A 21,868-nucleotide genomic window follows, 5' to 3' on the forward strand; every position below is an offset into this window, starting at 1 on the left:
TTAGAAAAAAAAAACGATAAACGAGACCATAGGATACTGCCAGCTATTAAATTAAGTGCTGATAAGTACCAATATATGATTGCATTGGCCCGAACATACATGGTCACACTTCACTGTGAACCAGCACAAAAATAAATGGGACTAAAGAAAGAAGTAGTACTAACACCCTCCTCTGCTTGTGTGATTATTGTTTACTCTGTCACAAGCAGGTGAAGGCTGGAGAAATTCCTCCCTCAATAGGTGTGGCTCTCTATCTAAAAGCACAGTTTTCAGGTCTGACTGCAGAATTCAATGTCCCATCAGCGATCACAGTGATCCAATATTTAGGCTTTGAGCAGTCCATGTCAGCTCCAGTTCTCTGAATATCAAGCAAGCCCCCACTTGGCCCACCTCTTTCCAGAAAAGGGCTGCCTGGGTGATAGACTTTCCCCAAAGAAAATTTGACGGATTAAAAAAACCCACGTGACCAAGAGGTAAAAGAGAAAGGTTACGCTGTATTTTCCTAAATGTCCCAGTAATTCAGGAAAATTAATGTTTCCTATATGTCACAGGGAACAGGAATTCAGACTTGAGTCATAATCCTCAAAATCTGGAGATTGAAATATTCTCCAAATTAATGCCAAAAGAAATATACTTAAGCACAGTTGCAACTAATTTATTGAAGTAATAAAGTAAAATAAAGAGGTCAAGAAGAAAGATTGTGCCAAACCTCTCAGGCCCAAAGGACAGTTTGGATATTTAACACAGTGTTAACAGCTTCCTCCTGAACAACAGCAGTACTGTCTCCAAGTAAGTCAGAGGTAGTGTCTAAAACAGCATAATGAACAGAGCAGCAGCCTCCAGCTAAGCCCAGCTATGCCAGAGGTGGCCCAAGAACAATGCCACCCGGTCAGATCCCATGGTCATGCTGCCATGGGATCAGCAGTGATCCCTGGAGTGATCCCTGGCCATGGGAAGCAGGCAGGATGCAGATACATGGGCGCTGGTAGTATGGTCACCAAGGAGATGTGTGCCACAATAGGGTACATCTGCTCCAGAGGCCAGCCCCTGCCAGCAGCAGATGTGTGCACAGCTCAGCCAAACAGAGCACGCACACACAGAAAGACAGACAGACACAGCAACACACACACAGTACTTGGCTGACTCAGGTCCACACAACTCCAGGAGAAGGGACCTGGCTGTACGTGATGTTTAACCACGTTTCCTCTAGGAAACATTTTTTCATAGAGAGAGATTACAACAGGTTTCACTTGACAAGTAAAACACTAAGTATAGTTCAAAGATGTCCACTAAGGAGCACAGGTGGAACACAGCAGTCAGGATTTAAGTTGCAGATTCATCCTCTTCCAAAAGGAGGTCGTTCAATGCAATAACTGTAGCAGCAAAATCAACCAGCTCCACAAAGTCTGATGTAATTATGTTAACACCCATAACACCAGGCTTCTGTGCTTTCACCCAATTCAAAATCATGGGCAGGTTCCTAAAGAAATTGAAATAAAGAAAATTAAACACTTTAAAAGAGGCACTTTTGTATACATACTCCCCTCCTTTCAAACACAACATGCTGCTTACAAAAATATATATCTCATATTTGTGATCAGGGCTGTCAACCTAAATGCAATTGGCTGACGAGTGCTTAACACAGCACATGGTCATTAGCTATCAAACAGACATATTGGTCAGTCATCAATGCCAACTAGCAGACATACAAAACCCCTCTATATTCAATGGGTAGTCTGTGCTTCAGGATTTAACTCTGCACTAAAATTTTCTCCACCGTGGTTTCTTTGCACCCAAGCACACGTTAAGTCAAATGCTCAATTTCACAGCAAACCAGTGTAACACAAAGCAAGGCCGGGCCCAAGATGCTCCCTTGCCCTCCTCTGCCTCAGGGGAGGCAGGAGAAAAAGTTGTTGGAGGCAGCAGCACTGCATTTCTCCCAAACTCTCTCCAGCTTCCAGACTCACTCAGAGCAATGGGGTCAGGGAAACCAAACCTAGAACGAAGCTGTCAGCTCCACAGGGGTTGAACATCCTGTTGATACATCGCTACAGCTGGATAAAGGAGAGGTGTGTCAGGAACTGAATTGAACAGAGTTAGAAATTCTACTACGGGGAGAAATTTCAAATATTTCTTGGACAACAGTGCAAGCCAGGAGTCTGCACCAGCTTTCTTGCACTCTAACATGAAATACCATGCTTTTCAGCAGTTAGGCACAAATGGCTAAATATATTTGCATTATTTAGATTAGTGCTGTAACATGTATACATTATTTGAGAAGATGGTAGGCTAGCAAATTAGCTAACAGAATGATGAAGAGAAAAAAGCAAACCCAAGAAACTTAAAATCACTTCATGCCTGCTGAATCAGGACAATAAAAAAAACTTATCGAGAACTATGAGTGAAGGCATAACTACTGCCAAGGGACACACCAGACTTCAGCCAGCTAAGTGTGACTTGTTGCAAGTCTTCTTTATCAAGACCTAAGAACATTTAAATATTCAAATCCAGGGCAAAATTTCCATATAAGAAGGCAGGCATCTACATAAAACAAGGACAGATTTGCATATCAGCTAGCTTTTGCAAAGGCACACAAGTAATCACACTTATGCAAACAGCAGCACCTATCTGCAACTTTCGGTTTAATTGCAAGCAAGTGGTAAGGATGAGAGAAAGGGACGGACTGAAGGCAGGCTTCCCGCTAACAGTAGCTTAGAGCACAGATCGGTGCCAGGAGTCCCTCGAAACAGAGTTGCTCGCCCATTCCACGAAATGCAACGATCCTTCGGTAGTTTTGGCCCAGAATCCCTCCCGGCCGTGGCGCGGATGCCCCGCAGGGTCCGGCGCTCGCGGGCCTCCAGCGCCACCTGGTGGCGAGCGCGGCCGGCACAGGTGCGGCCCCGACACAGAACCAACAGCTTGGGCCGGACTAACGCCTCTAAGCACGAACGGGACTGACAATGCCGCGATTTATACCTAACCAGCGATTTTCTTATTCACAGAATCACTGAGTGGCCTGGGTTGGAAAGGACCTTAAATATCATCGCATTCTAACAGTCCTTGCCTTTTGCAGGGACATCTTCGAGCCCGACCCAACGTGGCCTTGAACACTTCCAGGGAATGGGTCATCCACAAATTCTCTAGGCAACCTGAACCAGGGCCTCGCCACCCTCAAAGTAAAGATTTCTTCCTAATATCCACGAGGACTTTTACAGTTCTGGTAATTTTTAGCAAACGGGCTAGAAGGTGGTAATTCCATAAAATAAATCATATGGAACTATCCTGGTCATGCTGTTAATACTATTAAAAATCACTGGCACTCTGTGCTAATCAAAGCAAAACTCTCTTACAGGGACCTTACTCATAGGAAAATTAATTGTACAATGGTCAATGGTATTTAAAAAAAGTCAAATGGTGAATCTAATTTTTGGAAAACTTCCCCCCCAGCCCCCTTAAAATATAAGGTAAAATACTGCCCTAGGTCATAAATCTCTGGCTGTTACTGAAATTACTGAGACAGTTGTATGGATAAATGTAAAACTAAGTCCAGAAATAAGCAATTTTCCTCTGTGGTACAAGCTTTTTCCACCCCCCCCCCCCCACCTTAAATCCAACTTCAGCCAGTTTGAAATGAATTACTGGTTTGAAGCCGCACATCCAGCCTACATTTTACAAAATCATATCACATTTTAAAAGTTCCAATTACCAGGAAACACATATATACCCTGTTCCTTTATTATTTGCACTGTCTTTATTTTCACTTATTGCAAATATATTTCATGAACAAAAGTACTGAGCAAAATGGCATGCTTTCAGCAAGCCTAAGCTAACATCTCCTAGTTTCTTTCTTGCTCAGTGCCTCGTTCAACACAAGATATGTTAAGTAAAGAACTGAGACAATCAAGACAAGTCCTTACCTATGAACAAGTGTGTTCTTCAGACCACGAATCAGATGCCGTGCAATCGTTTTCACTCGAGGTGTGAGAATTGCTTGAGATACGTGGAAAGTCCCATAACGACTTCGTTCCCCAAGTGTGGTCTCCAGGAACTGCAGCAGTTTGTGCACATTAGTTGTATTAGCCCATGGTGCTGGCATTTTATTACCTGGCCACAGGAAGGGATATTCCTGATACAAAGGGTGGTGGTAAAATATGAGAACCTAAGAGAACAAAAAAAAGGAAAAAAAAACCAAAACCAAAACAAGTCAAAATTACTATATTTTTATATGAACAGGCTGCTGCATTGGTTTATGTTCATACAGTACTGTTGCACCTAGCATAGCAGTGAAGAGAAATAAGCAAAAAAGTTGCTCTTGAATCATGAGTGTCAGTATGTTTGTTGCACTACAGCCAAAGGAGATGGAGATAATTTTATTCAGCTTTGAGGACAGAATTGCTTCAGGCTTTATGGGTCATCAGTTTAAAATGACAAAGTTGCCTCTGTCATTTAAAGAGCTCAGCTTAAAAGCTTTGCAATTTCTTAATGCCAGAAAATACTCTATCTGTACTTGAAGGTAAGGATTTTAGCAGCCTTGCCATCTTCTGAATACCTCCTTCTAAGAGGGCAAAGTGTGCAGGGCTGATTGGCACATGACTGACATACTGGCATCGTGCTCACACTTGCTGCACGAGAAACCAAAGGCAGTTCTGCTGTCAGCAAAACCCTCAAACCCAAAGTTAATATTTTTTACCTTGTAAGGTGCTTCTCTACAGCACAAAGAGGACACGTTTTTTACAAACACCCACATTTACACAAGATTAATCTTGAAGCTTAACACTGACAGCATCAGTTCAGAACAATTCCTCAAAGCCTCATTTCCAGTTCAAGAATTATGTGCTGCTGCTGAAACCCTTTTCTGTTCTCAGTTTTTGTGTACCTATGGGAGCAGTTGCCACAGAGAAGAGCCATTAACCTCACCTCTGCAGATCTGGATGGCTGCAAAGGAGGTAAGAAATTCCATCCATACCTTAGTCATGCTAAAGCTTATATGCTTCACACTGGCTAGAAAGACAACAGTTAATAAAATCGTCACCAACACAACTCTGCATTACATGCCCTTCCAGAAGAGAAACTCCTTTGTAAGGAGCACAAGGCTACAAGCACACTACAGTTAAACAAATGTGCTTGGGAGCAGGACAGACTGGCCTCACCATAGATGAGGGGATACACGGCTGCATGTAAATGGAGGAAAACATGCACACTGCATAGAGGAGGCCCTAGTGGGCTTTAACTTGACCATCAGCAACATCCTTGGTCCAATATCTGTGAGTGGGAGCTACACTTGGCTTGTCTCTTTAAAATCAACATTTTGAGTTTGAAAAACATCCTTTCCTTACCTGGTGTTTCTTCTCCCACATGTACAGTAATGTCACATATTCTACACATTCAACACAACAAAGCTTGGATTCAAATGCTGAGTGGATCCTTTTGATCAAGAAGTGGTGATGGCTGTCATCCATAGCATAGAAATGATTGAAATCCAAGAAGATTACTTCCTTGGGGTGCTGCTCAAGAAAACTATTCATTTCCTTCAGCCCATCCCATACTTTGATGCCAAACAAGCCATGTATGAAGTAAATCTCTTGTCCTATTTCCCCAGGTTTTGAAGATACACGAAGATCAAAGTAGCGGATCCCTCCTTCCAACTGCTCTTTGAAAGTCAAATTTTGAGTCACTGACCATTTCTTCATGATCTTTCTAACCAAGGAAATTCTGGCCAAACGTTTGATGGCTGTTGCTTGGTCTGGTCCCACTGGAGATTTCTCATCGACCCAGTAGCTGAAAGAATCATGTGATCCTAGAAAAAAAAGCCAAGAAAAATTAATTTTAGAAAAAGTGACTATCCCATAACACATGTACCCATGTGGCCTGAAAACTGAACAAAGTCCTACATGTGTGACAGGGGTGCAGAAGCATTATGTTCATATGTAAGTCTTTCAGACTATCCTTTACACCTTACTTTTCCCTGACAGTATAACAAGAGTTAAGCATAAGTGAAGTAGAGATTTTTGGAGTTCACTTGAGTTAGCAATATGAATTAAGAATTTAAAGTTTAGCCTGTAGAACTATGTGTTGAATTTTAACCTTTTTACTTAAGAAACCTCTGCCATGGTACAAACGGCATAGGAAAATGCAAATTTCTGAAGCTTCTTGCATAAAGAATAATACCAGAAAAGACCAAGAGATGCAAAGAAACCAGATAAAGGGAGTCCTCCGTCTCCATGCTAATCAAGGGCCGACAGACGTACTCAGATAAGCACCAAGGGCGCAAAGAGAAAAGTTCAAAAGTTCAGTCATGAGGAAGACCACAATCCTCAGCCTCAGAGACCACCGAGACCTCCGTGCAACCACCACAGCAAACCACGCATGCCCAGAAGGGCGTGGATCTGATTACCATGCAAAGCGAGAACAGGTGGGGCCAGAGATTGAATATGCAAGAAAAGTTGTGCAATGTATTGCATATGGAATACCTTTGTGAATAAAGATATGGGTCAGACTGAGACTCAAGGCACAAGTTTTCACGAGAGCTATCTTGTTTGTGCTGGGTGCTGTCATACATACCCACTAACTATATCTGGTTGTGGAGTTTATTTATTCCGTGTATCGCTTCATAAGGTCCTCAGTTTGAACTTTCTTTCATGAGCACCCAATTTCAATGCTCTCTGAACACCACAAAACAAACATTTGTGGTAAAGGTAAACCTCCTTCTAACCTTCCTTCATTCCTTCCTTCACAAACTACAAATCAACGCCCAAAGTTTTCACAAAGCCTGGTACATGACTGATCTAGGATGAGACTCCAGAATCATTTTAAAAATCTGAGACTTTATTTCCACCTGGTATATGCAACCATAACCTTACACACCAATCATCTTGGAACAGGTTTCTTTATTCACATTATGGACTGAGGGATCTGCAGCTGCGCATGCCTTACCAGCACATCTCCCTTTAGCCCCAAGATGGCAGAAAAATGATTAGTAGTTTGAACAGTGGGCAATGACTGGCCAGACTTAGAGGTGGAACAATTGAACCCACCACCAGTTACACTGTGGATGGATACCAAGCTCATGTTAAACAAATTCATGAACATGTCTTTTACCTGGCATGCTTTCAAGTGACCAAAGGCATGGTGAAAAGAAAATTCATCAAAAAAAGTACAACCAACAGTCAAAATCACCAGTCCCAACCAAAATAATGCACGTCCAAAAAAGCTCCTGTGAAACAACCTGTACCTTGGCAGAAAAACTGCATCTCCAATATAAAATTATTGCTTATTAGAAAAACCTCCAATTGAAAATTCAGTAGTAAATGGGAAAAAAACCTGAGAAGCAACAAAGCTCCAAAATAAAAGTTTCAGGGTGACTGCAATATCCCTTTCTTAGCCAAGTCAGTAACAGAACAAAGAGTGAAAAGGCAGTGTATCTTGGCCTGCACCATACCAGAACAGCATAAAGCAAAGACTAGCAGAAGTTGATCCACCACAGATTGGGGTTTTCCAAGGATCTGTGGTCATTTGCACTAGGTACCAGCAATCTAGCCAAGAAGCTGTAGCTGCTCCAGGCTCACCTTCCTTGTCAATTGCCAGCCAGCAAAAACACTAATACAAGCTCTAACAGCCCTTGCTACCCTTTTTCTTCAGGATAGGAGATGAGAGTTTGGCCCATTAAGCCAAACCCCACTTGCTATCTGTGCTGAAGTGTAAAGAAAGCATCTTCACTCATTTTCCAGCTGCCCCAGGATACAGTGACCTGGCACCTGTGTTTTACATTCCTGCATGCTTGTCCCTGCTTCTAGGACTATGCTTTTCTTGAATTTCCTCTTCTACCTCAGTCTGCAACTCTTTGAAATCCCAATCTGTCACATTCAATCTCAAGATAACATTTGAGGCATTCACAGCCTCCTTTATCCAAACCTCTTATTTGTGTACCACTGCTCACCTGAGCACTGATGCATTTTTGTGATGCAAGATCAGAGCTACAAAGAAGATTACGATCTTAATTGGATTATCTTGTTGGCATTTTAATCCAGATGAAAGAACAGACTGTGCATAAACTAAACATCACTTCTCAATAACCTTAAATGCGCTCTGTTTCCATGGATTTCAACTAGTTCAAAATCAGTGAACAGCTAGTGTGAAGGTGAGTTTTTAAACTTTACAAATGAACACTAAAACTAATTCTGACCAATTCTCCATGAATTCTTCACAGCATTTGTGTAAGTGAATCTCTGTTATGGCTTGCCATTCAGTCTTCTAGACAGAAGTGAGAAGTGCCAAAGATGCCATCTTAAGCAACTTTTTAGTACCTGTCCCAGGAAACTACATCATAAAGTGGCTGTCAGTTGTGGAGCAACACCTAGACTTTTTTCCCCATCTCCAAACATGCAACCCCAAACAAAATCCAGGAGCAAACATCTAGTAAAAACATTTCAGAAGCCATATGATGCTTCAAACTGTAGTTTATAGATATTTGAGTTTCACCTACCTCCCTGTACAGCAGAATGAGTCATTCAAGCTTCTACAATATTTGGAAAGTAGACTTTAATCACAAGGGGCTTGCCTTCTGCCTTGTAATTAGTAGCTCTGCACAAGGAAATCTTTCATTTGGTTGTGTTTTTTGTTCAGTTTTTTCCTAGTTCTTAATTCTATCAATTTTTATTTTTTCTTCTGTTTAGGTCACTGTAGAAGACAGTTTAACATTGTAGAATGTAATATATGTTAGAAATAATTCATGCTATAAAAGAATGTATTTTATAAAGATTGTGAAATCCAAACAAGTCTCTGACCACAAGCGGCCTGAGAGGCAGACGTCTATTCAAACTCCAAAATTCTGGCACTTTAGCCCAAGAATAGATGCACACAACGCGATGATCACCGCTATCCCAAGTCATCGGAAGACACCTAAGAGCGATCATCGCCCTGTTGATAGCATTGATCAAGATAGCCGAAGTCACCAGAAAGATACATGCGAATACACGACTTCCAGGGATTCGATCAACGCTGCCTATCAACCAGGAAACAGCGATTGTCCAGCTCTGCACAGTGAAAGAACCAACTGTGAATGTGAAGAGTTACAAAAGAAACTTGGACTCCTTCGCCTCGGGCATAATAAACTGTATAAAACATCCCCGCTAGAAGTGGCTCTCGTGAACAGGGGGTTGGGGGGGGGATTCGATGTGACAGAGGTCGGATCCAGGTTCACCCAGTGCTGATCCCGGGCTTGACGTCGTCTCTTTGGCTGTGGTGTTTTTGAGGACCGTATTTTGGTCGTGGAAGAAGATAAATAAACATTTTCACATTTTTTGATAATTTGGCTTTTGATTGATCATTTATAACATAGAATAATGACATAAGAAATATTTTCATATTAACTAAGACAGTGCAGCATCCTTGAACCTATAGTAATCACTTGCACCATTATGCTCCCTCAAACTGATAAATCTGATTTACAAAGGAATGAGAAATTTATCTAGCCGCTAGTACATTGTTGTCACCTCAGAGTTGTCTAAGTAAATCTAAACCAAAAAACAACGCATTTTCCTTATTCTGATAATTCACTTTGCAGCTACAAAAGTCTTTCCTTTGCAGTTTGACACTTACAAGGCGCTTTTAAGGATACAAAGAGCAAATTTTCTCCCTGCACTATCACAAACCAAATTCTACTTATAACCTAGCACTAGAAAGCAGTGTTAAAAAAGAAAAAAATCTACCAAAAAACCAAACAAGTCACCACATTGCAACTTTTTCAACGCATACTTTAAAAACGGCACTCCTTAACAGGAAAGTGAACTATGTGTGACATACTTGTATAGTTAGAAAAGATCCTATTAACTCCTGCCCCATAGCTCTGCTAAAAGCCTAGGAAATGGAGCTTTCCTCCTACATCAAAGTCAACACGTATACCTAGATATAACCAAGCAGAACACTAGTTGCAGTTGCAAAACGTATCCTCCTTTTCACTGTTGGTAGCACATCACCATCTAAGGAGATCAGGGGACCATCACCAATTCTGTTGATCATTCTGTGATCAGTACTGAGGCTGGAAAGACAGCAGAAGTCCAGTTGGGTCTTCAGTGGTCATTTAAAAAGGCCAGTTACCAATATCTAGGCCAAACCTGGACCCACAATGTTTTGACTCTGGTCAAGAAACTGAAACCCTGCAGCAACAGCACTGGATACTTGTGGGGCTGTGGGGTAACAGCAAGGTCTAGACCCACATCATCCACCAGGCCCTTCTTTAAGATCACTGTGATATACTACCAGCTCAGGCACTGCCTTTTAACATAGCTTAGCTGTTAGATGTTAAGTACATGCTAAGCTGATTGCAACATGATGTCAAAATAATCCCTGCTCTCCTTTGCTCTATCTCTAAACTCAAAAAGTCCTGCCAGTCTGTTGCAATGGCAGGAGCCAAGCTGCTTGCTGATACATGTGATACAGCATGATTTCTTTTTGAAAAAGCATAACCTAAACCAACCCAAATCTGTAAAACTTCAAAGCCAAAGGGCAGAGCCTACATGGCAAGAATGGAGCAGACCAGCCCCATTCTGTCAGGAGCTCAGTATAAGAGCTTGCTAAGCAGATTCTCAATTAATGTCTAACACAAGGACGTGTGAAGGTGCTTGGACACTGCCCAGTGACAGCAGCAAGGCTGGCAAGTCCTGGACAGAGCAAGAACCACAAAAATCTTATAGCAACACGCACTGTAAAGTCTTTGTAAAAAATCCCTCACTGCCTGTTGTTCCCCACCACACAAATAATGTGCATTGCCACAAATTATGCTGACTACTTTTCTTGGGGAAAAAAGCAACCTCAATAATTATTGAAGCAAGACATTTCACATGAAAATTAACAACGTAAATATAAATAACATCCTATTCCTATAGTAAAGCTATTCCTTAAACCTATTGATTGTGGACAAAGCAACTAACAAAACTAGGTATTTATAACCTCCACCTCACCCACAGAGAAGTCAAAAGGCAGAGATGACCCAAGAAAATTTATCTTCATTGTCCTTTAGGTAAGGAGAGCCTAGAAGTCCAGCCTGAATGCCTCAAAAGCATGTTCCTGCACTTGCAGGACATGGAATCACTGTACACAAGACTGGATTAGCGTTCGGACAGCAAACCTTACTGAGCTGCTCCAGTGACATGGCAGCAAACTGGTGCTCAGCCCTTCCCAAAACCGAGTCAGGCACAGGCAATACAATGAAGAGATCACAATTTGCCAATTGCTTCCAACTGGGTAAACATGTGCAGCACGAAGCAGCAAGCATTAAATTTGCAATATTCATGAAAGAGATTGCACATTCAAAGACAAAAATTAGGGGACTGCTAATCATCCGGCAGCTTTATTCCTGTTTCATTTCTTTCATCTGACAAAGACTGGCAGCTTCAAGGAAAGAAGTCACATGCCCTCAAATGCCCAGACATTTAACTACCAAAAGCTGTGTTATAGTTAGAATAATATTATATAGGTATAAATATTCCAGATGCCAGACTTAAAATGATGGACAGATCTCTTAATTTTATCCTAGTAATTGCAACTGTGGATTAAATTTCATTCATATCTTTAAACTTCTTTTTTTTCTGCTTATACTAATTCCTCAAGTTAATTTTATGTTAAACAGCTCACTTTTCAATTCAATTTATATGTTAAATAGATTGTATTTCACAGTTCAGGATGACTTCTTGTTGAAGCCCTTGTGCTGATTGTTAGACAGCAGCCTTTTATCATCGCATCTGCAGTAAAATCTAACTTCCCAGTATGTTTATTTGTCATGCTACTTACTCACAGATAGTCAAATAACCCATGGTGGAGCTGAAACAAATGACACTGATCAACAGAATGTTATCAAGCCTCCAATGTCAACAAATAGTAGCTATAGCTGTTCACTCATGACCAGTGACAGCACTCAGGAAACAGCACAAAGCTGAGTCGGGAGGCTTACACTGGATCTTGGGAAAAGGTTGTTCACCCATATGGCAGCTAAACACTGGAATAGGGAAGTGGTCACAGCACTAAGCCTGTCGAAGTTCAAACAGTGTTTGGACAATGCTCTCCGGCACAGGGTGTGACTCTTGGAGTCGTCCTGTGCAGGGCCAGCAGCTGGACTTGATGATCCTGTGGGTCTCTTCCAACTCAGCATATTCTACGATTCTGTACCATTTGGTAATATCTTTTATTTCCACATAATACTTCCTGCAAATACTGCAGAGGGACAGGGATTAGCATCATGTCACCAACCCCTTGCAAATTTACCTTAATGGAATATTAAAAATATGATTATACAGCATGTAAAGTGTAGAGACCTTCCAACATAGAACATTACCTGTGCACTGCCAATCACTCGAAAACAGGACAAAAACTCATGGGGTTTTTGGATACAAGCATGTTTCAGCATACTGCAAGCCTCCCTGGTTCCAAGGTTGTGGACTAGTCAGAAGCAACAGCTCAAGACACTTTCTGCAAACATCTGGCCAACAAAGAAGCAACAAATGAAAGCACAAGGGCAGACAAGTGTGCTGTGAGTAAACTTAAATAGATCTGAATAAGCTGGGTTGGTCTTTACTAGAATAGAATACTAACAGGATGAAAATTCCAAGAAACAAATGTTTAACATAGCATGAAGCTAAGAAGCAAGGTCAAAAAAACATACTCGTTCCTTTAAAAACATTACAGGGTCACTTATGACCAAAGAATTACCCGAGCTGTAGTGACGCTGAACTTAGTACAAGCTTTGCTTACTAGACAAAGTACATTCCCCACACATTATAAACCACTGCACATGACACAGCACAGCAGGCATTATACAGCCAAGATGGGCAAAAGAACAGTAACCAGGTTCCAAAAACACAGGATGTAAGTGCTAGCAAGTCAAGGCTATCCCACTGCTGTTCTTTTAAACCAGATCTCCTGTGTGTGCCAAAACTGAGGGAAAAACAGGATAAGCAAAAGTGCCTCTCAAAGTCTAGAAGTCCTAAGGATTCAGGTCATTAACAATCCAGATTTTCTTATTAGAAGATTAACATCTTAAAAGTTCATCAATAATGAAAAGTTAATAGTTCATACTAACTTGCCCAGCAAAAGGAGATAATTGATTATCAATGGAATGTTTCTCATTTCTGCTTTATCTAAAACTACAGAGATGGGTATATTTTAAGAAACCTACAAGAATCCTTTAGATATTCTTAATGCAGTCCCATTAAGAAAGACAAATCCTAGTACGGACCAAATCCTCTTAAGAAAACTCCCTCTCTCTATCCAAGAACTATCCTGATTTCTCCCACTGCCCCTTTCAGGCAGTGCAATGGGACGCAAGAGCTTAAAGACAACCTAAAACTGTCACACACAATGTCACAGAGTAGTTTGATTTTCTTTCCAGCCAGGAGAAATACTTTTGGCACTGGTTGGAGTTATTGCCATTGAAGGTTAAGTTCACTTAACAATGATTTCTCATTTATCAACATTCTCAGCTGTCTGCAACGGGAATGCAAGAAAGACACAGCATATCACTACCATTTCAAAGCCTGACTGGATCCACACGCTCAAAAAGGAAAAAACCTTTCAGCTTAGAGTCCTAAACTCCTCTTTTGTGACCACTCAGAACTGAGTGGACCAAGGGTTCATTCTCTTCTGAGAAAGCTATAGAGAAATTTTTATTACATGGTACTTTCTCCTCTTTTAGCATCTTTGCTGGAAAAGCAGGCAAACAAACTTTCACAACATGGAAGGAGAGCAACAACCATTTATATCAACATTATGACTAGTTTTCTCCATTGGAAGTAAAAGTTTCGTATGTTCTGCACTCATTTACCATTTACATATCTCCTTGGAGATCAGTGAACAGTCAAGTTGAAGACACTTTACAGACTCATTTACCAGACACACTTAAGTCCTTCTCTAGGGTACAGATTTTCATAAATCACAGGAAGAAATTTTTTCCAGAAAAAAACCAAATTAATTAGGACCTTCATATACTGTCTAAAGAAAATTTAGTAGTATTTCAAGAGTAATTTGGTTTTGGCTGAAGAGATGACAGAAGCTCTTTAAAAAGAGAAGCCTTACGACTGGCTTTTCAGGGGAGCTCCTACACAGACCTAGTGTCTGCCAGACCAGTTCCTCACAGAGCGACATACAGAAAGAATACTTGGTTACTTAAGAACATCAAATGCTCTCACCAGTGTAACAGTCCAGATAGTTTAATAGCCTCTCTAAAAATATTTGAGAGTTGCTGTTACAATCAAATAGCCTAACAAAGTAATCAAATAACTTGTCTTTTCAGAAAATTCTGCATTTATCAATCATACTCAAATCATTATACTCATGCAGATCCTTTCTTCTAGTGGTTACCACCTGATTCATTGGTAGATGCAAACTAAATTGAGAGGGAAAATAAAGCATGGTAAAACAGAACATAAAACTTTTATTTTTTCCCTCTGAGCTTCAATCCAACAGATGGCCAGTTCAGATGATTCAATGATCCTTTTAATGAGAACTCCATAGGAATACTGTTTGGGAGGAGGATGGAGCCTCAAGGTCACCACCACTCCTCTCAGCACGCACATCCACAGCCATGGCAGCCCATGAACAAATAAACAAGAAAATCATAGCATTAGCAAGTTCAGCAGCTCACCCAGGGTCAGGCAAACAAAGAGATAAAACACCCAATCCAGTCAGAGCCTAGAGGCCAGCTCTCAACTGGACAGTGCTTGCTGCTGCTTCTTTTCAGAACCATTTTGGCTCTGCTTAGCCAACTCCAAGTCAAGCAGTTCACAGGGCTTTTAGGGAACAGCTACACTGTCAGGACAGCAGAGTTGGTCAGTTGGTGGATGGGATGATGGCATCCTGTACAGAAGATGCTCAGGGCCCCATCACCTCCAAGTGTTGGAACCTGGCACAAGAGGACAGTCACACTACTGCACCAACTCAGTCATCTGCAGCAGGTTATCAACCCAGGAAACACCTCTCCATGCCTTCTGTCCCCCCTTTAAGCTGAACCATGGGCTTTGGCCAGCAGGGCTGCTCCTTGTTAAGACTGCCTACCAGCTGTATTTGTAAAGCTTTGTTTTCCAGGAATGAAAATTTCATAGTACTTTGATAATTTAAATCAAAATCAGGAAGCTTCTTACTGAGGCTCTTGGGATGAACTTCTCAGGGAAGGGCAGAAACAGTGGCACACTGTACTGTGGCAAGTTTTGGGTTAGTCACACTGACACTGCCATGAACAAACTATGGAAAGTTATATTACAAGTTGGCTAGAAAGTCAAGAGTGTGTGTGTCGTAAGGGGGAATTAGGCAGCTTGACTATGCTATAGTTTGGAGCAGCAAAGTTTTACTATTTCAGAAGAGCAAGGACACATCTCTTCTTGGGGATCAGCGAACAGTCAAGTTGAAGACTTTACCAACTGTTCTGAGTCTCCAATATGGTCTTGTTCTGGCCATATTCAGGTCAATATGATTTTCTCTGTTAAAAAAAAAAGTTTCTGGAATGGTAAACCCCATTTTTTATCTGTCATCTCTGGCTACCTACAAAGCAGCATCCCACAGGAAACTCCTCAGCCATTGTCCAACCTGATGCTGGCAGAAATGGCTCGACATTCCAAATGCTCTGCATGACTTAGAAATGAGATTATGGACAGCCATCCACATGCTTTCTGAGAAACCAAGAACACACCAGCTGGGATCACTGGAAGATGATAGAAGAGGCCCTGTTACACCACCAGAAGCCACAGGTGGAGAGCTGTCCCAACTCTCCCCGGAAAGGCAGCCTGCCCAGCCTGCATGTTCCAGAGCAGCAGAACACTCTGCTGAGTGTGACATTTGGCTCTAGGTGTATCAGTGGTTGAAAAACTGACTTTTGGTGGCAAAAGCTTAAAAATAATAAAAAAACCCCAGTAAGCTATTTCAAATCAGCCTTAGATACACCAGGTTTGACCTACAACACAAACACCTTTATTTAAAATTTTAAAAAAAATCTTACACTCTAGGAGAAAATCACTGGTGTAAGGGTTTTTTTAGTATCACATTTCAAAGTGCTAAAGTAAAACATTTTACTTTTTCCAAATTTTCCATCTTTTAGTTGTCTTCTTCAGTGACTCCTATCAAACAACTTAGTTCAGATTGAAATTGACTTTTCCACGACTACGCTTAGTTTTTACTAATAGCCTTTGTTTCAGCCAAACTATGTGAAAGAAAACAATCACTCATTAATTCTACAGCTATTCCAACTGTTGTTCTTTCCTGTCCATATCTGCAGCACCATGACACATCAGGTTAACGTCTGTGTTCCCTCAGGACATCCACACAGTCCAACATCCACCCTAGGGCTTGCCCAACTCTGTGAGCAGCTGTTGCAAGCAGCTTTTCTGACAAGAACCACTTCTCAAAATAAAAAAATCCCTCTAAACTATCATCACCACAAAAACCTTCCCAGGTTAGCCTGGGGAACACACTCATTTGTATTTGGAGGGGGAGAGAAGGAAAGGCAGGGGACAGAAGTGACTTTTGATTATCTTACTTTATTTATTAAAGGGCACCCATAATTCTTCTGGGGGCTCCTGCAAGCAGCAGTGGATCCCTACCTTAGCCATCATATGTTTTCTCTGGAAGACAAAGAAAAAAAAATAGCAGCATGGAAAAACTCATAGCTACCTATCCTGACCAGAACTGAGAACCAAGCAAGGTTCTCAGTTGGAGATTGATCCAAAACTCCAAGTATACCTGTTACAACCATATATAAAATTGGAATAGTCCAGACAGGATTAAATAAATGTATTATTACCAAGACCCAAAGGAAAACAGAACTGCCTGCTCTTCTCATAACATTCATCCAACACCCTGGAGGCTGGACTAATTAAATACTTAAACACTGATAGCTGGCAGTGAACATCTGCTAAAGTGCCTTGCCTTGCTGTCTCAAACCAAAAGGCATGAGCTTATCATGAACTCACACAGAGAAGACTGAGACAGAAAAAGTGTTTCATCTGTTCTAATACAAGTATTCATGCAAAAGTTTGATGGAACAGGAAAATGGTGCCATACCTTCAGATGCAGAGATTTCAGACTCTAATAGCAAGGTAATCAAGTGTGAAAAATGCCAATCACTTGTTTTTAAAATTTTAAAAGTTTAATAGAAATAAAATTATTATAAAAATAGTTATACAATTAGAGTAATAATAATTTGGACAATTTGAATTAGGACAATATGAGACAATAGAAACAAAGAGTTACGGACTCCGGGTACCTTTTCTGGGCAGCATAAGGCCGAAAAAGGACACCCGTTAACAAAGGATTAACCCTTAAAAACAATAGCCTGTTGCATATTCATACATCTCATACATGGTGCATAAATTCCATTCAAATACAGGATTCTGTCTGGTCATCATCAGCTTCTTCCTCATAATCCTAACGGCCTGGCATTGTCCTGCCCCAGCGACGCAGGAAAAAGTTAGAGAATTTATTGCTCCATTATCAGGAGAAACTTTCTCTGAATGATTTAGGTGTCCTGTGACTGCTGTCTCCGTGTCAGTCCTTTCTTTAGGAAAAAAGTATCCTACATAGTATAGTTTCTATTTTAACATTTTGTTATAACCTAAAACTATATTTAACATACTACTTAAGAGAATTAATACAGCATTACTTTCTAACACAACACATATAATATTCATTTTAATATTTGCAAAAAGCCAATCATAAAATACACATTTTTCACATCAAGATACCTGCCTTTCTAAAAATTTCTGCAGCAGTTCAAATGAAACAGTACAAACTGGACATACCATGGTGCTATCAACTATTAGGATGTAAGTACAAGCAAGGAACAGCTAGGCTCTCCAGCTAATTCTTTAACTAGCTGATTTACTCTGAAAGCTGATCAGTGAGAGCATTCCAGATTTTTGTGTTCCTTTTCTACATGGAGAAATAAGAAAAGTAGCAGATGCAGATCAAAAAAATGACCAAGGAAAATATAAGTATCATAATTGTGATTTCATAAAATTCTTTAATGTAAATCAGCTTGAGATTAAACAAGCACTATACAATACCCTGCCAAGGATCATGTCCACAATCAAAATGTTTAAGGGTTCATTTTTAAACCCACATCCAAAGAAGATTACTGGAATATAATTAAGAGAAAACCTTCTAGACTTCTACACAAGATCAACACTTGAAGGTGGTTTTTTTTGTTGACTATACTGCATGCTTGTGACATTGATGACATTTTAGTTACTTAATATTTGGCAATTTTTCATTGCAAAAGATCCCTCCTCTCATGACATTGCACAGGAAATCTCATCTCTTTTCCTTGCAAATGACTATATTGGTTTAGCATTTTGGCTAGAGTTTTTCCCAACAGAAGTAACAGAAAAGCCCAAATGTGGGAACTGATCACACACAAGGGTCTTAACTCTGCTCAAAAGGAAGAGAGACTTTGAAAGAGTTAAGTAATTATGTAAACAGCCCATATACCTCATGAACACTCACCTTCACCATTATTTACTTACTCCTAGTTGGCTCTAAAGCCTGAGGAAAGAATGATCTTCTGTACCATCAAGTAAGGTGTTTCACACCATTATTTAACAGCTCATGGGATCACAGAATAATGTAGCTTTAAAAGCACCCCCAGAAGTCACAGCTGCCTTTTCTAAAGCCAGTGAAAACAAGCAGCTCTGAAAGCAAAAGGTTTGCAACAAATTAAGCAGGAGAACCCTATGAAGATCTCTTGGGCAATATACAAGGGAGTTACCCACTCACAGTAGTACATAATAAATTAAATCTAAGAAGTTTCTTTTGTGTGTACACTCTCAATTCATTCACTTTAAATAGCCCCCTGATACTATCGTTTTGTTCTTTTCTTAAAAAAACCAATTCTTTAAATGCTGCAATTCCTCAAAGCGCAAAGTATAAAACAAAGTATAAAACAACAACAGTGTCATGATTTTGAGTGCTGATTTTATTTCAAGTTAAAAAAAGTTTTAAGGTTTCCACTCCTGGAGCTCTATTTCTATTCCTATGTACAAAGGATGACAAGGAGCTTGGTGGAGAAGCAAACAAACTCCTCAAATCAAAACCAACTGAGTCCATCATTCCAGGGGAGAAAAATGTATCCTGAGATGGACAAAAGCAGGCTACTCCTGTCATATGCACACACAGGTGTTAACAACAGACAAAACTGCTTCTCATTCGACCTTTCATCTCTCTTTTGAAGGTAACACTGATCTCTATTGCTGTTCAGCATCTGCAAAGATTCCTCAACTGCCACCTTTATTCCACACTGCTAGGAACATCCCCCCAACCCCCCCCCCAGCTTCGGCTCTCAAAAAGGTTGCTCTGTCCAGCACAACACCAAAACCCCACTTCAGCAAAATAGTCATTGGTCTATAATAACAGTAATAAAAAAAAAATGACAAAAGTCTACCCAAAATAACTTTTGCCTGCTTGCAGGTTGCATGAGGTATATACAGGAAAGTAGTGGGGAGATACACCAACCTTAATCACAAATAAACCTGTACTGCAAGCTCTTAAAAAAACATTGGCTGTTCTAACCATGGCATTACTGAAATAACTACTCATTTACTTGGTTTCTCTGCTGCAACACTGGTTGCGGTATGTTTGGAAGGGACAGCAGCATTGCCCCTAATACAACCTAAATCATAACATTCTGCAGAGTTTCACAGTCTTTAAGTGGCTACAAGAAGTTGATTTATGAGTTCACTAAAACAGAGAAGCCTTTCTTTGCAAGAAGTTCCAAAGTCTGCTGGCATTAGAATTTTATATTAACATTGAATTTACTTTCTGTTTCACTTCCCTGTTCATCAGAACATAAAATGTTTTTACTACTGTCAAGATAGGAAAGAGCACCATTTTTGATTGAAACCTAACATTTTAACTGTTCTGATTCAGGTAACACACCAGTCAGCGCATAGGAGGTGCACTGCCCTTTATCTACATGCTTCAAGGGCATTTGAGCATGTAGAGAAGCAGCTATGTTCTGACACAAAGTTACTCTGTTTCTGGGGAGGTATTTCTGAATGTCTGCTATATAGGATCAGAAGATTGGAAAACAATGCTGAGGTCAACAGAGTCCAACCCAAGGCCTAACACCACTGCCAACTGGACCGTGGCAGTGCTACATCCACACTTTCCTTAAAGACCTCCAAGGATAGTGATTCCATCATCTCCCTGAGCAGTCCTATCCAATGTCTAATCATCCTTTCTGTGAAGAAACTCCTTCTAATGCCCATCCTGAACCTCCCCAGACACAACCTGAGATATGTATGCTACAACATACATATCCAAAGTGCTAGTGACAAGCTAAAGCACTAAAATGAAAACCAAGCCTGTACCAGAGTGCAAAATCCAGCATCAGAAGGAGCTACTGTAACCACCCCTAAAATCTTCCCTATTGACATTTGCAAGGAAGAATATTTTTTGCCCTTTAGAGACAGAAAATCAGACTAAGTAAGTTTCAGGTCATCTGTTGTTGTCGTCATTTATAAGCTTATCTATCTGTAAACCGGGATATAAAAGACATGCCATATAATGGTCTGGACTGGGAGAGAGCCTGAAGATGACATAGTTCCAAGCCCTCTGACACGACCAGGAAGACTCCCCCCGAGAGCAGGTTGCTGAGAGCCCCATCTCAGCAGATCTTCCGTTTGACAACCCTCCAGTTGCTGGGTGAACGCAGCGAAGCCATTCTCCCCACCCGACTTCAGCTCTACTTAAAGCACCTGCAAACGCTCAGGGCGGCCGCTAGCGGTCACAGCTACCTTTTCTACAGGCAGTCAAAGCAGCAGGTCACTGGTTAGGGTCTCACAGCGGTATTTACAGGAGATTAAGCCCACCATTCTCTGCTGCGATAGACAGGGCTCCTCTCAGCCCCAGCCTCCGCCTCAACACTTTATTACGGGGGACGCGACTCCCCCACCACCGCCCGGACAGCCCCGGCCGCGTACACCTCGTCGCGCCGCCCTACCCGGAATGGCGAGGTTGGAGAGCGGCAGGGAGCGCAGTGCGGGCGGTAGCGAGCCCATCCAGTCGGCGTTGCCGTCGGCCATAGCCCCCACGGCGCCGCCCCGCCGGCGCTCCCTCATAGCTGGCTGGCCAGCTGGCCGGCCGGCCGGCTGGCGGCACGGCGCGGCGCAGCCCGGCCCGGTCGGCACAACGCCGGCACCCGCCGCCGTTATGTAATCGGGGTGACGTCAAGGGGCACGACGCCTCACCATTGGCCGCCGCCCCGCGCCCCGCCCCCAGCCCTGCCCCCCGGTGGGGTCGGTGGTCTAGGATTGAGGCATTCGTGGAATCTCGGCGGGATGGGGCCGCTGTGGGGCAGTGCAGGGCCCTGTCCCCACCGCCCACCCCCTACCGCCTACCGCCTACCGCCTTGCTCCAGCAGGGACAGCTCGGGGCACACAGCACAGAATGACGTCCTGACGGGTCTGGTATGCCTCCAGTATGCCACCCTGTGCGTGCAATCTACTCTAATGCCCGGTTACTGCACAGGAAGAAAGTTCTTTCTGCTGTTCAGCTGGAACTTCCTGGGACTCCGTTTCTGCCCATGACCTCTGGTCCTGTTGCTGGGCACCACCGAGCAGAGCCTGGCTCCATTCTGTTGACTCCCTCCCTTAGGTACTGATAGACATTGACGAGGTCCCCTGTCAGGCTGCTCCAGACCAAACGGGCCCAGTTCCCTCAGCCGTTCCACGTCAGAGAAACAGCAGTCCCCTAAAATTCATCCATTCCCTCTACCATAGCACCTGAGAAGCTACCCCCGACACAGAGGGCCAGCACCTTGGTTTTGTGATGCTGGCTGGTCAGTTAAATGTGTTATCTGGAGAGATTTACACACTGTCTGGCAAGAGCCAGCATG

The 21,868-nt window shown here is 41.9% G+C and overlaps 1 protein-coding gene across 2 annotated transcripts; it reads right to left on the reverse strand.

Annotated features, from left to right (window-relative positions):
* Window positions 1-1,316: 1,316 nt before the first annotated feature.
* On the reverse strand, window positions 1,317-21,166 carry PLCXD2 (phosphatidylinositol specific phospholipase C X domain containing 2). 2 transcript variants are annotated; one of them, XM_030960375.1, is made up of 4 exons: window positions 20,975-21,166; window positions 5,337-5,797; window positions 3,918-4,159; window positions 1,317-1,480 (listed from the first exon to the last, which is right to left on the reverse strand). In XM_030960375.1, exons 1-4 carry the CDS (start codon window positions 21,090-21,092, stop codon window positions 1,324-1,326), a joined length of 978 nt encoding a protein of 325 aa, XP_030816235.1. In that variant the 5' UTR covers window positions 21,093-21,166; the 3' UTR covers window positions 1,317-1,323. The 2 variants fall into 2 exon arrangements, with proteins under 2 accessions (XP_030816235.1, XP_030816244.1); XM_030960384.1 differs by lacking the exon at window positions 20,975-21,166 and adding an exon at window positions 8,483-8,557.
* Window positions 21,167-21,868: the final 702 nt, after the last annotated feature.

The sequence above is a fragment of the Camarhynchus parvulus genome, chromosome 1 (assembly GCF_901933205.1).
Source record: "Camarhynchus parvulus chromosome 1, STF_HiC, whole genome shotgun sequence".
NCBI lineage: Eukaryota > Metazoa > Chordata > Aves > Passeriformes > Thraupidae > Camarhynchus > Camarhynchus parvulus.